Here is a 16,811-nt window from a genome sequence, read left to right on the forward strand (position 1 = left end):
GAGGAGGAGATTGTTGACCCCAAGGAGACCATCGAAGAGGGTGCGTCTATTCTTCCCGTCTCTGCTGCATCGACACATCGCATTGGACAAGCGCGCTCTAACCATTGCGACTGCGGATCTGGCCGGCGACTACTCCCAGCAGCATTTGCGATGAATCCTTTTCCAGCCTATCCATGTACTGACATGATCTATAGAGTGCAAGCAGTCCAAGCAGTGCTCCGGTCCTAAGCACCACTTTGACGACTGCGTCGAGCGCGTCCAGCAGCAGGAGAGCGACGGCGAGGCCAAGGAGGACTGCGTCGAGGAGTGTACGTTGGCCCCCTCTCGAGTTGATTCGCGACGGCGGCTTGTCGCGCGCCAACCCGCCGCTACGAAGAAAGTCATGCGCTAACAATGTCTGTCGTCTTAGTCTTCCACCTCGCTCACTGCGCTACCGCCTGCGCCGCCCCCAAGCTGTGGTCGAAGCTGAAATAAATCCGATGCCCACACGACCAAAAGTAGCAATTGACACGGTATTACGTCCCGGCCGAATCGAAAAAAAAAGGTTACCATGTATGGTTGACTCTTCTCCCAACTCTGATGATGTATAAAAGCGGAGCGACAAGAATGGGGTGGGGAGAGAGATGTTGAAGAAGGGGGAATACAAGCATGAGGAAGATGTGATGAGGCGATAGAGCATGTTTTGGCCTGCCTCGTCTGAGTGTGGTTGGCCGCACGTTTATTGCTGTTGTAACAAAGTCGGTAGAGCCTCTCGGGACGCCTGCCCGGGCCGCGGTCCTCCACGTACGGTTGGGGACTTTTTGTATCATACGCTTCAGCGCCTACAATAGAATTTTCTCTGATTATGTGTTACTGATTTCAAGCCTTTGTTGGTGCGAGGGTGACTGGGGTACCGAGCTTGCGATCCCGGTGAGGAGTGACATCACAGCTAGATTCGAGGGGACAAATGTTCATGTCAGGGGATGGTGTTGAGGAATTTGCGCGCAAACCGAGCCCGTGTCATTGACAGGCCGCAAATCAGATTCTCTAGCAGGCAAGAAACCACATGGTTAATGCTTCTTCTACGTCGCCGTTGAAGCCTAACCAGCCAGGGCTATCGCTTTGCCAAATTGGCGCAAGCCACCGCAACTGATGAAAGGACTATTTACATACCACGTTCGTAACTATGGATTCTCAAAGCCACCGACCGGAATACTTGCCCTGACGGAAAGATGTACGAAGCCACTCACTCGCATCATCTCAACACTCTCACAACACTGATATGCGACTGAAGTTGGGTGACTACGGCTAGAGACGCCGGCTATCTTGACGCCACATGTGGGAGTAGCTATACTCGGTCGTCTGTTTTCACTAGCGGCAAGGGGTGATTGCGTACCTGGGTTTATAGCGTAGGGAGTTGTAGTTCGTATCCCGGTCTGAGAGCATTCTGGAGAAGGCTTGAACATGGTTAGGTACTAGGAGATGCAATATGTGAGATCGACGGGATAGAATGTGATAATAGAACCAATACCGAGGTGGATGGGGTAACTAGTTTTGCTGACTTGGTTCTCTTTCTCAGTTCATTGTCTCGGAGCACCCGGCAGTCCGGCTCGGGTGTATCGCGGCGGCTACACAGGTGCAAAGTCAGGAACAGTGTTCAAAGTTGGGCATCCAAGAAGGCGGCGTGTCTCAAAAAGGGCCCGGAACTGCGCTTGACGGGCGTGTCAAGCCAAGCTCATGGACTCGAAACGCCGCTGATGGTGGCATGAGGCTCAAATACTTGTTCGCAAATAGCCCGAGGTGGGCAAAGAAGGTAAAAAAGCGGGCAGAGGGGCGGAGGCAACACCGCGTGTGGGCTCGTTTCAGCGGCTGCAGCATGTTGATTGGCATATGGCTGATGCCTGTCAGAATAGAAGAATAGAAGAAAATCATATGCGAGTCAAGCAACTTTAGACGAGTCAAAATCTTGAAAAGAGTGCGAGTCAAGAGGGGCTAATAGAGTGACGATGATGGTGAAAACCAAGCAGTTCGTATGCAACTTGATCTGGGAAAGTAAATGTCCCGTCCAGGGCGCAGTCGATTAGCGACCTGGAGGAAGACGGAGAAGCAAAATGAGGAAAATAAACATCGTCTGTTATTCGCATGGTACTTGCGATGGTGCTGGAGCCAAAGTGCAGGGGGGTGTTGACAGCTCGCGAGTCTCGACTCGAGACGTTCTGATGATCCCTGAAGGCCCCACGCGTTTGAAGGTGACAGGCATTGATGGCAGGGTTGGAGGCCTGGCAGGTTTCTGCAGCTCATGCAATATCAGTAATAGCGCTATTGAAGAAATGACAACTCCCATGGCAACTATTATCGTGTTGATGGCGACAGGGACGAATGATGGCTAATATCAGCAAAGATGTCAACTTGATGAGGAGGCGTTTTACAGTGGACTGCCCGCGGTTGTCTTTCCTGTTGCGGGCGGGTGGCGCCTTGGAAGGGAAATTGAGCCAAAGGAGCTGTTGATGATGATGGGACGGTGGCGCGGAAATCACGTTTGTACATATGGGACGGAGAAGTGACGAGTTGCCATCTCGGCTCAACCAAGTCCATGGTTTTGCGAATGTCTGTGCGGGCCGCACTGCACGTGGTAGTGTGTAGCTGCGAGTGAGACGCGCAGCCGAGCGTGCGGTGCGTCAAAAAAAAAAAAGCAGCTTATTAATCTGCTGTGTGACGGGCGCATAGAGATGGCGGAACCTGTCGCGGAATGCTGTATTCGGTGGATTGAAGGGAAGAGTGATGGAAGGTGTCCGCACGTCCTTCGGGAGCCATCTTGATTTGGCGCTGGTTTGTGGCTGGTGTGGTAATTCTCCGAGGTCCGCCACTCGCACACGAGAAACCTTGTAGGAAAAAGAAGATCGAGTCGAGCTAACTAGTCAAAACGCTGGCACTGTGACCACCCACCGCATAGTCGCGACCAACAAGTTGCTGGTCGCTGGTGACTCGTGAGGGACCGAGGGTTCGATGGAATCGAGCACGGGTGGCGGGGGGCAAGGCGAGCCAAATAGGCAAGGCCATACGACGCCAGCTAGAGACTACAGGGGGGCGGATACATAGGCAGGTTGCAATCAACAAAGGTGTGTCGTGTCAAGAGCGGAACTGCTTGAACAACGAATCAGGGTCACAATGTCATTATGGCTTTCCATAGCTTCGTACGGCTGTCAAGCGTGGTGGCTTTTGGGCCACCGGGGTCCTAACTACACCTCCGCCCTATAATTCGCCTGCACCACAAATAATATAGGTGCAAGAAGCAAGGTTTTCATTTTTAGTGCCCAAGTAGACAAATTACAGGCAAGGCGGGTGCTCCCTGGAAAGCGCGAGGTCCTCTGGCGGGGTGGCCCCGGCAAGGAGGGGAATATTGATGCACCTTTGCTGCGCTATTGATACAAGTTGCGCGGATTGGCAGGACGAAATAGTTCCGGGCCAGAAGAAGTTTTGAACTGGCCAGTTTTTGCTTCCCAAAGTAGTCAGCACATGTGTACTCTACTATCAAGTGGCAAACCCGTGTCAAGTCGCACAATTTCTGCTCGACATCTTGTCTGACGCCACCAACTTGCCTGGCCCTTGCACTAAAAAAAGGCACCACCACCCCCGGCTCCCCGTTAAATACGGGGCGCATCTACAGTGGATGCCCCAGTGGAGATGGACACTTCTCACCACCAGACGGACGACCTGACCTGGGGCCTTCTCTTCTCGCAGCGCCGTTCTGCGCGGGCACGGTAAGATAAAGAGGAAGAAAATAATGCATGGGAAATCAGACTCTAAAATTAATCGCTCCTCCACAAAACCACTAAAAAGTAGCTGGCCCATCTGATCAAACCGTCCGGTCCCTTTCCTTCCTCTTTCTCACGCGCGCCGTCTACATTGGTACATCACCGGCGGTCTCGTGTTTGCTACAAAACACAAACGCCTCCCCTCCTCTCAGTTCATCGCACCCCTCGATTTTTCTCTCTCTTGCCTTGGCCCCCGGAGCATAGTATTTACCTATCATCACCAAAGCCCTGCGCTGAAGTTGGGTACCATCCTCCGCCCAGCCCGTCTTGTTTCCGTCACCGAAGCGCGGATCGACCAGGGACCTCTCTCGTCTGCTATTACATACCGACCACCGTTTGCTCCCTCCCCCCCCCCCTTCCAACATCGACCAGCAGCATCATCACCCGAGCATATCTTACCGATTACCCCGGCCTCTTGGAAAATTGAAGCCTACCGAGGCTGCTAAAGGCTCACTAAAAATAATTCCGCGCCAAAAGGGCCCTCGCGACGGACAACCCCCCGGCTACCTTCTGTTGCTGCAAGGCTTGCAGTAGTCGGCTCCATTTCCCACTTCGCCCTCCAGAAAGGACGTTGGCCACGCTCGATTCTAGGTTCCCGCCGCTTGCCAAACGGAAACTTTTTTTTTTGCCTTTCCCTTGGGCTGGTCAAACTTGTTTTTTATTCGGCTGTCAAATACTTCTGCGAATCCCACAAGCAATTATATCAGTCTTGACCCCGGATATTTTCCCCCTTCAGTTACCACCAAGGTCTCACCACTCTCCGCTATAGAATCTGGGATCAATCGCCCGCTAAGGAGCAAAAAGTACCACCGAGTTCAAGGTCTCGCCGCAAACTGCCCTCGTCTCTTTTTTTTGGCGCGTGAGACATTGGGTAGATTCTCTCACGCCGTCTCATTCGATCCGCCGACCGCTTGTCCTCTCGACGGCTTGAGTCTCCCCCCGGACACCGCTCCGCCGCCAACCAGGCTCTCACAGACACGGCACGTGTCAAACACCACACATCATGGACCAAGATGCCCAAAGACCCGATGGCAAGCCCGTCTCGCCCGTCTACAGCTTACGCGAGCAGACCGCCGACAGGCGCCTGACAGACTCGTCCACGGCGACACCCGCCACCCAATACCGCACCTACAAGCGCCGCTGGTTCGGCCTCGTCCAGTTGGTGCTCATGAACATCGTTGTTTCCTGGTGTGTAAGTGATAAAGCGCCCTAACTTGGTTTTTCCTTGGTTCTTTTAGTTCCCATTCGAAACGCATACTGACCAAGCACAGTGGCTCTCATACGCTCCCGTAGCGGACAAGTCGGCCACCTACTACGGCGTCTCCAACAATGACATCAACTGGATCAGCATCGCCTTCTTCTTCGCCTTCGTCGTCGCCACCGTCCCCGCCATCATCGCCCTGCACCGCTCCCCGCGCATCGCCATCATCAGCTCCGCACTGCTAATGCTCATTGGAAACTGGATCCGCTACGCCGGCTCCAAGGACCGCGCCGGCGGCCAGTACAGCTACGCCATGGCCGGCACCATTGTTATTGGCCTCGCCCAGCCCTTTGTCCTCGGCGCCCCCTCCGCCTACTCGGATCTGTGGTTCACCACCCGCGGCCGCCTCGCCGCCACGGCCGTCACCTCCCTCGCTAACCCGTTCGGCTCCGCCCTCGGTCAGCTCATCAACCCGCTCTGGGTGTCCTCCGTCGGTGATGTCTCCAACATGGTGCTCTACGTCGCCATCATCGCATCGGCCGCCTGCGTGCCCGCTCTCGCCATCCCCGCGCGCCCTCCCTCGCCTCCCGGCCCTACCGGTGAGACGCCCAAGATTAAGCTCCGTTCTTCGGCCCGCGCCATCCTCTCATCCCTCGAGCTCTGGCTCATGCTCCTCCCCTTCTTCGTCTTTGTCGGCTTCTTCAACTCTTTTAACTCGCTCCTCAATCAAATCCTCGTCCCCTACGGCTTCACCGACGACGAGGCCGGCATCGGCGGCGCCGTCTCCATCGCCGTCGGTATCATCTGCGCTGCCATCACCTCCCCGATCATCGCCCGCACCCACAGCCTCATCCTCTCCATCAAGATCCTCATCCCAGTCCTCGGCCTGTCCTATCTCGTCCTCCTCTGGATGCCCGAGACCCACGCCGCTGCTGGTGTTGCCGGCCCATACGTCATCATGGCCGTTCTCGGTGCCTCGAGCTTCTCTCTCGTCCCCGTCGCCCTCGAGTTCCTCACCGAGGTCAGCCACCCCCTCGGCCCCGAGGTCACCTCCACCGTGGCCTGGGCTGGCGGTCAGATCTTTGGCGCCGTCTTCCTTATCATCGGCAACCACCTCGTCGACGGTGACGCCGCCAACCCCCCGCGCAACATGAAGCGCTATCTCATCTTCCAGGCTGTTGTCAGCATGGTCGTCGTCCCCGTCCCGCTCATGCTCGGACTCTTCGGCCGCAAGGATAAGATCATTCTGCGCCGCTTCAAGGGCGACACGGCCGGCCTAGAATCTATCCACAGCAACGCCTAAAGTGATTTCTTAGCAATCTAGTCATTTTTTTGTTCCTCCTTTTTTGCTTGAATATCCACTGCTGTTTTGTACATGTCTATATACCTCGAATGATGCCCGAGACATGATTTTTGTGCCAGGCATGATCTCGTCTTGTGTGTACTCTTTTATTTCTACAAAGAAGTTGTATATACCACCTTGACCAATTCAATTGAGAAAAAAAGTGACAAAATATAGTCGTGATTCGCAACACATCGTTTGCATTACAGCTCGTAATAGTTAGTTGAAGAATATTGTACAAAAGCAGCCTTTTCCCCTCTAATATTTTCGTTGCCATCTCTACAGTAAAAGCAACGCCGTTATTGTACCTTGCAGCCTACAACTCCAAAATCTCCTCCCACTGATGCCGCATGCGCTCCATTTCACGCCAGCACTCAGCCCCCAGAGCCTCAAACTCGGCCACGTCCTCGGCCGTCGCGTCCGCAGCGCCATGGCGGCGTCCGCAGCGCTTGTTCATCGAGCCCGTCATGTCATCTTCCGCCATGTCCGCGTCAACAGCGCCAGTCCAGCCCCAGCCCTCTACCTCGGTGGGCTTGACAAACGAGAGGCCCGCGCGGTCGTAGGCGCTGCCCCATTTGATGCGCTCGGCAGCGAGCTCATCAAGGGTGGGCTGCTCCTGCATGGTGAGCCAGACGGGGGCGTAGGCGCCGCGGTAGCCTGTCTCCGTGTGCCAGGGCGAGCCCCACCAGCGGCAGAGGACGAGGGCGAACTCGTACAGCCAGAACAAGAAGGCGGGTAGGGGGAACAGCGTGCTGGCGACGATGCCGGGGTGCGAGAGGTACATTTTTGGGCCGACGAGGGTTGCGGTGGTGGTAGAGGCGTTGTCGTCAACGTCCGTCGTCTCCGAGTCCGAGGGTGCTGACCTAGCCCGGCGGGGACAGGTGGTGGTTGAGGCGCTGGCGCTGCTGCCAAGGACCGCACGCGCGTGCGGCTGCACGTGTGGTAGCGTGCTGGTGAGGGAGAGAATGTCGGTGAGGCGCTTGGCCGATTCGTACGCCGCGGGGCGGGTGAAGCACTGGACGTCGTCGAGGGCAAAGGTGTTGCGGTGCGCCTCGATACTGCTGGACCAGATGACGCGGCCAGGCGCGAGAACCGAGTCCGGCCGGCGGCTCAGCAACGGCCGCAGCTTGTGCGTTAGGCAGTAGTGCCCAAACGTGCAGGCGGTAAAGACTTCGCCAAGCAAAGGCTTCTCAGGCTGCAATCAGATTCTTGTTAGTTACACCCCTAGCATGCAGTACAGAGCCGCCATCCGGCTTAGCGCCCTAGAGGGGCCCCCAAATGATGATGGATGGCACGTACATAGCTGTAGCTTGATTGCTCGTTGAGGATGCACGTCGGCAGCGCCTTTTTGAAATCAGGGTAGGTGGCTGTCTCGAGGAGGCCCTTGACAAAGAACGATTTGATAGCGCCGCCCCAGTTGACGCCCTCCCACCCGCCATACGCCGCATTGTACACGACGCTGTCGAGCCGCGGGATGCGCACGTCAACGAGGTACTCGCCCTCGAGACCCTCTGGGTTGCTGACCGTGCCGCGGCAGAGCGTGTCGGCGAACGCGTACAGGCCGCGCAGGTCGCAGAGGTCCAGCGTGGGCGAGAGGATGTGGATGCGCGCCACGGTGTCCTGCCAGCGATATGCGGCCGGGCCGCCGGCGCGGCTTCGCAGCACGGGGGCGGGGTTCTGCGCAGCGGCGGTCGCGTATGCGCGCAGCACGCGAACTGTCTCGCGCGATTTGCTGGCACTGCGCGTCGTAGGGAGGAGGACGAGGTGCGACGTGAGGGATCGCGTGGCAAGGAACTCGTCAATGAGACGCTGGGCGATGCCTAGGCCGATACCACTGCGTCATTGGAAGCACAATATGTTAGCTTATTTCATCTGCAGAAGGCGGCGCAATGACTTGGTAGATGCATCGGAGTCGCTGAAAGAACACGGCAGAGAAAGAGCGAGAGAGGGAGCTTGCAAGCATTAAGGGGGACAAAAACGACAGCGAGAGTCAAGACGGGGGAGCCCCTCGTCGAGTCTTGCTTCCATTGGCGTGTCCTCGAGTTTGCTCTCGCTTCTCCTTCATTCTCGGCCTATGGCGTGCTCCGATCAGGTTTCCAATCATCTCCCAACGTGATATTTACCTGTTTGCTCCTGTGATCAGCACAAAGAGTTGGTCAAAGTCGGGGACCTTTTCCCACGGTGCCGCCCGTGCAATGGGGGCGGCAGAGACCATTGCCGCCGTCTGTTCTAGATTCGTATTACGAAGGCCAGTCGACTTGATATATCCGTCGATGAGCCAGTATTACCCGGTGAGCTGGACCCTCGAAATGAAAAATGAATGTTGGACAGGAAAGGAAGCTCAGTGAGTTGGGAAAGTACGGTCGCCTGCTAGGTAATAGTTAGTGAAAAAGGGTTAACCCGATTGAGGTGGGGTCATGCCACCTCACACAAGTCACAAGCAGAGAATGAATGGCAAGACTTGGTAAGAAATATGTATTGTACGAGTGAATCAACTACAAATTGCTGTATTATAAATGAATTCATCTTTTACATTCTATAGGTTGTAGCTATCGGAATCATGTTTGTGTCCTTCCTGATTGGCGTCACTTTGAATCACTTTTAATATAAATGACTGGAGCCTGCGCCAGTTGCTAGCTCATACATTTCGCTGTCGTTCGTACACGGCCTAGTCTCTGCTTCGCTGGCCCTCCTTGATGGCAGCGAGGATCAGCTCCTTGGCCTGTTCAACACCCTCCTCCGTGCCGATAATCTCAATGGCCTCGTCTTTGGCCTGGTCACGGGGCACCTGGATCTTGCAGTTGCTCTGTTGGCGGATTGAGTTCACCTTGGAACCGCCCTGGCCGATGACAAATCGGTAGGTCTTGGGGTCAGGAAGCACCAGGTAACCCGTAGCATCCTGCTTCTTGGCCTGGGCTAGTGCCTTATCAATCAGCTCCTTGGCCTTGGCAACGCCCTCGGGGCTGCCACGAAGAACCCAGGGAATATCGCCAGACTCGCCGCTGGCCGTCTTGACGACACGCCAAGAATGGGCATCGACAGTAGAGTCGGCATCGTCGGTAATCAAAGGCAGAGCGCCGCTAGTCTCGCGGGCTACGGCCTCAGACTTGCTAGGCAGCTTCTCACCAGCATGGTCGACTGTGACCTGGTGGTTGTTGCGGAGCTGACGGAAGAACTGGCCGCCATTGGAGATGGTGTGGTGAACGTTGCGAGGAATCTGGAGAGTCTCGCCTTCTTGCGACTTAAGGAGAGTAGCGATGTGCTCCTTCGCCTTGGACACGTTCTCAGCAAGGCCAGAGATTTTGACTCCAGTCTTGCCATCGCCCTGGCGGGGGACGTCAATAGTGACACTCAGCTTAGTCTCCAGCTGACGCTTAGCCTCACCACCACGACCGATAAGAGTTCGGTGCTGGTCGACAGGCACGTCAATAAAATCAGTCAGCTGGCTGTCACGCTCAGCCACGATTTCCTCGATGCGCTTAATGATCTTGTCCACAATATCAGTGCGACCTTCGACCTTGATAGTGTTGCCATCAGCCTCCTGCTTCGGGAATTGGATTGTTCTAGCCAGAGAACGACGGTCATCGGATCCACCAGCACCAACAACAATATCGCGCAGGGCAGAACCTGTAGCATGTCAGTAGCGCTCACATTAAAGTAATAAAGTCAACATACCACTAGTTCCGATCAGAGCACGATGGTGTTTCTTCTCGACATCGACTGTCTTGACAACAGTGTCGTCGAAAATAGCGCGCTTCTCCTCGAGCGCCTTCTTGGCCTTGGCGACCTGCGAGGCGGTACCCTTGATCGAGATCTCCACCGTATCAGTATCACGGTCGGCAGGAACGTCGATACGAGCACCAGTCAGCTGGCGAAGCTCATCAAGAGCTGCACCGCCTTGTCCAATGAGGGACCCAACCTGCTTCTGTTGAATGGGGACAGTAGCAATTGCGGAGTGCTCCTCGAGGTATTTGTGAAGAGAAAATATTTCATCGCGGGCCTCGTCAGCTCCCTTCTTGGGGCCACGGATGATGACTTCGTCAGGGGCCTGCTGGCGACGAGCCTTGCCAGCGTCGCTTGTAGCATCGGCGTTGGACTGGTCATCGGAAGCGTTCTTCGCAGAGCGAGGGAAGAAGATAAGGACCTTGTAGCGATTCTGAAGGCGGTTGATTTGAGTGCCCTGTGTACCGATGAGTTCACGGTGGTACTTGGGGTCGATCTTGAGAGTGTAAGAAGTCTCGTCAGCCAGAGTCCGGCCTAGGTTCTGGATGTAGGTCCTGGCAGTCTCAGCCTTGGCCTTAGGGCCTTTCAGCTCAACTTTGCCATCTTGCACCTGAATTTCCACATCGAAGCGGTCACGAAGCTCCTTGATGTTACTGCCACCCTTGCCAATAAGATGGTTGGCGTACTTCTGAGGAAACTCAAACGACAAGGTGAAGCCGCGCTCCTTATCGTCCTGCTTCTCCTGCTCGACAAATGCAGTTGCCTTGGCGGCAAGGCTATTGACAGCTGAGCTGGGGCCGCGGAGAGTAACGGTAGTGCCAGCCTTTGTGACACGGATGGGGATCTGGTTAGCAGCACGGTTCTCCTGCTCCTTCTTAATAAAGCGGCGAAGTTTCTCATGGAACTTGGCGGGAACATCAAGGGCAACACTGGTGAGGCTCTCCTGCTGGCCAATCAAGTCAAGAATGTACTTCTGGGCATCAGCAAGGCCCTTTTGGAAATCAGCCAGTTCAGCTTCGGAGGGCTTCACACGAGGCGGCTGATAGTCGCTTTCAGCACCACTGGGGCCTTCGAAAACGAGTAGCACAGCGCCGCTAGGGTCGCTGGTTTCAGGAATAACCAGCTGCACGCCGTGCTCCTTCTTTAGACGGGGAGAAACATCCACTCGCAGGTGTTGGTGGAAGAAAGGGTCGACATTGACATTTTGCATTCTAGCGGGCGGGTGGCCGTTGATGATGCCGGTAATCTCAGACTGCGCACGGATGGCGTTCTTTCCATCTCGCGAGTAAAGCTCCCAAGGCAGAGCGCCGTCCTGAGAGAATGGTGTGTTGATATGGGTGCTGTAAAGCTTCTCAATACGGTCGATCTCGCGGCGCTCGCGAAGGTAGCGGGTGATATTGGCGGCATGAACAGCCGCACCGCTGGGGGCAGTGCGGTGAAATCTGGACAGGTCGATATTGGACATTTGCATTCCCATGGCAAGATCCATGGCCTTTTCAACGCCAACTTGGACCTGGTCGGGGGGGCCGACAATGGTGATCAGGTCATCTTCATCATCCGAAGGAAGGAGAATGGCACAACCAGTATCAGCAAAGAAATCCTCCATAGGGATACCACGGTTGCCGATAATGAACTGGTGGCGGCCGCGCTGGATCGACAGCTGTTCAAGCTCGAGCTGCTTGTGAAGCTCGGCAACCTGTCTCTCAATCTCGGCGCGAACATTTTGAACGGCGATACGATCACCAGCGAGTTGGATGTGCTCGTCGTCGGCGCCAGCGGGGTGGAAAACGGGGCGCTGGCCGGGGGCGGCCGGGACGGGCGCAGGTCCGGAGCTGAGGTGTTGGTGGGGAGGGATGCGAATCTGGACACCGTGCGCCTCCTCGAGAGCTTGAGCAAGCGAGTTGCTTGGGCCGGCGAGGAAAGGATAGAAAGCGGCGGGGATACCACGGACCTTGGTCTGGGCAGCGGCCGAGCGCTCGTGGGCAATCTTGAGGATCTCGTTACGAGCGGACGCAGCAGAGAGCGCATTACCCTCAACGGAAACATTGATGGTAGCATCCTCGCTATCGTCGAGCTGCTGGGTATCGTCGGCCTTGGGGAGCTGGATCCTGGCACCAGTCTTCTCTTGCAAGGCCTTGATCACGGAACCGCCCTTGCCAATAATGTGTGCGCGAGCGGAGTAGGGAATCGGAACTTCAATGACAGTCTAGAAGACATGTTAGCAGCCGTCAGGTTACATTGCCATCATGATACTCACGCGTCGGCCAATGTGAGTGACTAGGTCCTTGAGTGCCTGCTGAGCAACATCTTGAGGACCAGTAGCATCGAACTTGATACGGCCGTTGCTAATACTAGACATGGTAATGTTGGCGCGAGACTTGCGGTTCAGGTCTCGCAGGATTTCCGGGATGGGTCTCTTGAGTTTGCTACGCTCCATGATGAACTGAGGCTCGAGAGTCACAGATTCGACCTTGCGGCCGGGGATAGACATGACAGGAGGCGGAACCTGACCGGCAGAGGTAGGACCAGTAGCAGAAACGGGAGGAGGGGGGCTCGGAGGAGTACCGTTGGTGCCATTCTGCTTAGGGGCACCATTCTTGGCGCTCCAGATAGGGGCGACGTTGGCAGCCTTGCCCTTGGGGGCGCCGAGCTCGGGGAAGAGCTCGTGTGATTGGGTGTCGAGCGAAGACTGTTTCTCCTTCTGCTTGCCGGCAGCGGTAGAGGTAATGGGGGCGGCCCAGGACCCCGAAGCATCATTGACTGGCTTGGGGAGGTCGGCATCGGGGACGTCCTCAATGGTGACGGCGTGTGGAATGTGCTGAGCATGCTTCTGCAGGAGCTTCTGGGCGGCAGAGAGCTCGCCCGAGTTTGCGGGCTCGACGGAAGCCATGGCGAGGAGTCGAATTATTAGACGTCAGAATCGGGGCGGGCCAAAGAGAGGCGAGGCACTGTCTGAGGCAGGGGTCAGCTTCGAGTGATGCATTGAGGTTTGCAGGTACTCGCGGCAAGCATGCAAGGATGCACGGTGCGGGTCGGGATACGATTTACATACATATATCAGTGCCGGTCTAATGTAGGTAGAGACGACCGACCAATGAGGACGGGGGCAGAATCTCGAGGGGACGAAAGTATCAGATGCGGTTCGAGTAGAATTGTGTGTGTAGTCCGGTGGCGCCTAGAACATTGTGCAGACGCTAATAGATAGCGATAACCGGTGACCAGAGGAATAGACCAAGAGACGAGGCGGATGCCAAAGGAATTGACGATGATTCCAGGTGATGGCAAAGGGGGGGTTGGCAGAAGAGCAGACGGTGGTAACTAGAGGGTGATGTGGAAGTTTCTCCAGCTTTCTCCACGTTGCGCAGTCGAGTCGTCCAGAGTCTGGTGGAGGGCAGGGGTTTGGATTGCTGGATTGCTAGGTTAGTACCTTAGTAGGTACTCCGAGGTAGTGAGGTACCTACCTAGTTAGTAAGTTAGCCTGGGCGGGCAGCGAGCCGACGGCTGATGGAGCACTTTTCTTCTCCCTTGGTTTTTATTTTGGCTTTGGTGGCGAGCGGCTTGAGCGGGTGGCGGTGCGCTGCCAGTGGGGGACAGATTCACCAGCAGGGTATTACAGTGCGTACCTACGGTACCAGGTACTACCTGGTACTAGAGGTAGGTAAGGTAGGCAGTGATGGTATCCTACCACGCTCTATATTTATAATGTTGATTTTCTCCTGTCACTTTTCTATATTCAAGGAGCGTACGGGCTTTCCTATATTTATTACAGAGTTTCCCGACTCGTTTCTGGAGGGAAAAATTATAGTTTCGGCGGCGCCTGTGCAACCTCATCGCCCGTCTGTTTTGCGCTTGCGCATGAGAGGGGCATACCTTTCAGCGGATTCAGGGTGCTGGAAAACAGGTACTAGCGAGAGACTTACTGGTACCAGGTACCTGGTACCCTGGGCTGCACTGCCACCTGTGGCGTACGCACTTTTCAGTGTTCGTTCATAGCCTGTGTAGCACTACCAGGTAGGAGGTAGGTATGTACCTAGGTACATACCTACGCGCGTGAGGCCTGTTTTCTGACAGGGCACTGGACACGTTTTCCACTCAACATGTTTTTTTCCCCTGTCACAACGCTGTCAGGCTGCTGCTATGTGTTAAAGATCTTTTATGTTTTTTTAGAAGCCGTGTTAGACGCCTGACAGCGTTGTGACAGGGGAAAATTAGCTGTTAAAAAAGAGACCTGTCTAGTACCCTGTCCAAAAACAGGCCTCACTCGCGTATGTAGGTAGGCGGGATACACTGGTGCTTTCGGTGCTTTCGCCGTCGCTGGCTAAATAAGGCTCAAATGTCGCAACCTAACTTGTAGATAAACGAGGTTCGGCCGCGGCCTGCCTCTAAATAATGAACAGTCGAAGTAGCTAGCTAAACCTCTAGTTATAATCAGTGTCAATTTGAATCGCAACTACGGCCACGTGTCTATCCAATTCTCCAAGAGCGGCCTCGAGAAAAACAAGTCCCGGTCTCGACATCGTATCAACTATCTTAGTACTGATCTTCATACTCAGCTGCCAGCAAAAACCCAAGCTTCGCAACTATTCTTACTATCTGTGTCCCGCTCACTTCGCCCTATATCCCATCAACAACACTTGTCTCACAAAGTCCAGAGTAGACGTCTTTGAAAGATGCGTGGTTCATATGACGCTACCCTAGATGGATGGAAATAGCTCGGCATTCATGGACGAACTGGACCCCAAATCCCCTTCTTGCTACGTAGATATTCGACAGTCTAGCTGCGATCCGTTGTAAAAGTTGACTCTTGTGCTATTTGGTGTCCTCCAAAGACACTCCAAGGGCCCAAAGACCGTCAGTACCAAGCCCATCGTTTGGCTGCCTCTCTCTATACGGCGCTTGTGTAACCTTGCAATGAAAAAGGTTGCCAATGTACGTGTCAAGATGGCACGGGTGGGCTTGATGTTCCCTAGGCCAAGGCCCACGGCCATTGCCATACGGCTGTCCGACATGTTATCCTCTGGACCACGTATTATTATTAGGTGTGCTATGGCCAGACTGCAAATTGCCATGCAAGGCGGAAATGACCGAGCTATGCCGACAAATGGGAGCATGAGGTGCCTGATGAAGTGCTGCTTTGCCAAAAAGGCACCAGTGACAATTCTGTAGCCATAGAGGGAGGTTGAGGTTGAGGTGTCGTGTCTACCTTCATCTCCACGCCATCTCTTAAGTCGTAACAAATTTGAGTATCCGTACCTATCACGACATGTTCAGTGTGACCTGGAAGAAATAACTAACTAGTCGAAAGCCAAGACGGGGAGAGATGGCCATTAAGCCGAGATAGAAAAACAAACAAGGCCTATCTACGTTAGGCAAAGACTCTTTATCAACGTACTTTGTAATAGTATGTACATAGCGGACTAATAAGAGTGGTTCCTACCTAAAGCCAAACGCCTCGATTCAGCATGGAAACCCACACACAAGTCAAGCGACCAACGTTGCGCATAAATCGAGAGTCGTGGGTAACATTGAGGATGCCCATCACCAGGAGCAATTTCTCTGCTTGTCGGAAGGCTAAATGTGGCGGCATGCGTTAATATATTGTACATGGGAATACGACCAGCACAGACATGCATACACACGGCTAGTACTCTGTACGGCAGTATTCGTACCATTGTGACATTACACATGCATCTGTAAATGATGGCACCGGCTGCAAGATGCATGTTGGCGGGGCTTCATCTGCTTCATCTACCATGGGTCTGTCGCAGGACTGGGCCAAAGTCCCGTCCGTGTTTCGCCTTTTTTTTTCTTGCGATCCCCCGGTCTTGGCTCACTGTGAGACGCGTCTCGGGCAACAGACACTACGAGCCAAGCGAGCCAATGCTGTTTGGGGGTTTGTGGACCAGACAACGGCAGAAGAGGAGATGAGAGGAGGGAGCATGTTTCCTCTGTTGTATGGATAAGACTGTGATAACCCGGGCCTCCAGCCAATGACTGATGCGACAAAGAAGACAAGACGTGAATAACAGCCAGAAGCCACCTCGATCCACCAACACCACAAAGTACCTATGGAGTCAACTCCGTAGTAATTATTAGCGCATCCTACTTCTTACGGTTTACTGCAGATGACTGGTAACTACTTTGTCAATTCGTCTTGGTACGTGAATGTTTATTTTGCAGTTACTGGCTGGCTCCAGTTTGTACTCCAGTTTCTTGATGGTGCAAACTTGTGGCAAGTCGTGGGGAGCAAGGCCAGCCCACTCACACTCTCTGCAGCATTCTCACTCACTGGTGGATTGTAGAATGCTGGGACACTCAAGGCGCAGAGGATCATCAGACAGGGCGGGTACAAGATGACTGGGGAAGCTGTGGGCGGAAGCAATGTACTGAATCATGTTCTGCTTGCTGTGGGACGTTGTAGTAGAGAAAAGATGTTCAGCGTCCGAGGCTCCTGCAACTACCCGCACCGATGAACGCCTAGAACCTCAGACAAGTCAATCTAAACGCAGCGATTCTGTACCTGACGCACGGGCTGCCGGACCCCGGCGGGTGTTGATACCTAGGATATGTGAAATTCAAAGGGTGTTTGGCCAGCCCAGTGCAAGAACAGGAGGCAGCCAGTTTGCCAGTCAAGGAGCCAAGCTACAGTATTTGCGGTACAATTTGACATGTTCGAGGCCTTTCCCCATGTCCGAGGTGTAGTATTTGATAATGATTCTCCAGTCGGGCGACACAGTACTACATCTACGTG

The 16,811-nt window shown here is 54.6% G+C and overlaps 4 protein-coding genes across 4 annotated transcripts in view; 2 read left to right on the plus strand and 2 right to left on the minus strand.

Annotated features, from left to right (window-relative positions):
- CCM_05103 (uncharacterized protein) overlaps window positions 1–391 on the plus strand; it is a gene marked incomplete at both ends in the record, with an annotated part of 882 nt that extends 491 nt beyond the window's left edge. The window contains one exon of the mRNA XM_006670249.1: window positions 195–391. Within this exon, the coding sequence (XP_006670312.1) occupies window positions 195–391 (197 nt within the window). The remainder of the gene's footprint in view (window positions 1–194) is intronic.
- A 4,406-nt stretch (window positions 392–4,797) lies between these two features.
- On the plus strand, window positions 4,798–6,298 carry CCM_05104 (cell surface receptor/MFS transporter; the record flags this gene model as incomplete). The annotated part of the gene is made up of 2 exons (XM_006670250.1): window positions 4,798–4,986; window positions 5,033–6,298. 2 exons carry the CDS (start codon window positions 4,798–4,800, stop codon window positions 6,296–6,298), a joined length of 1,455 nt encoding a protein of 484 aa, XP_006670313.1.
- Window positions 6,299–6,653: 355 nt separating this feature from the next.
- CCM_05105 (3-ketosteroid reductase) lies at window positions 6,654–8,552 on the minus strand (the record flags this gene model as incomplete). The annotated part of the gene is made up of 4 exons (XM_006670251.1): window positions 6,654–7,532; window positions 7,637–8,157; window positions 8,232–8,409; window positions 8,484–8,552. The coding sequence occupies 4 exons, from the start codon at window positions 8,550–8,552 to the stop codon at window positions 6,654–6,656; spliced, it is 1,647 nt and encodes a 548-aa protein (XP_006670314.1).
- Window positions 8,553–9,005: 453 nt separating this feature from the next.
- On the minus strand, window positions 9,006–12,950 carry CCM_05106 (RNA binding effector protein Scp160, putative; the record flags this gene model as incomplete). Its single annotated transcript, XM_006670252.1, has 3 exons — window positions 9,006–9,964; window positions 10,013–12,266; window positions 12,318–12,950. The coding sequence occupies 3 exons, from the start codon at window positions 12,948–12,950 to the stop codon at window positions 9,006–9,008; spliced, it is 3,846 nt and encodes a 1,281-aa protein (XP_006670315.1).
- Between the last annotated feature and the right edge of the window lie 3,861 nt (window positions 12,951–16,811).

This window comes from Cordyceps militaris, assembly GCF_000225605.1.
Source record: "Cordyceps militaris CM01 unplaced genomic scaffold CCM_S00004, whole genome shotgun sequence".
NCBI classification, from domain to species: Eukaryota; Fungi; Ascomycota; class Sordariomycetes; order Hypocreales; family Cordycipitaceae; genus Cordyceps; species Cordyceps militaris.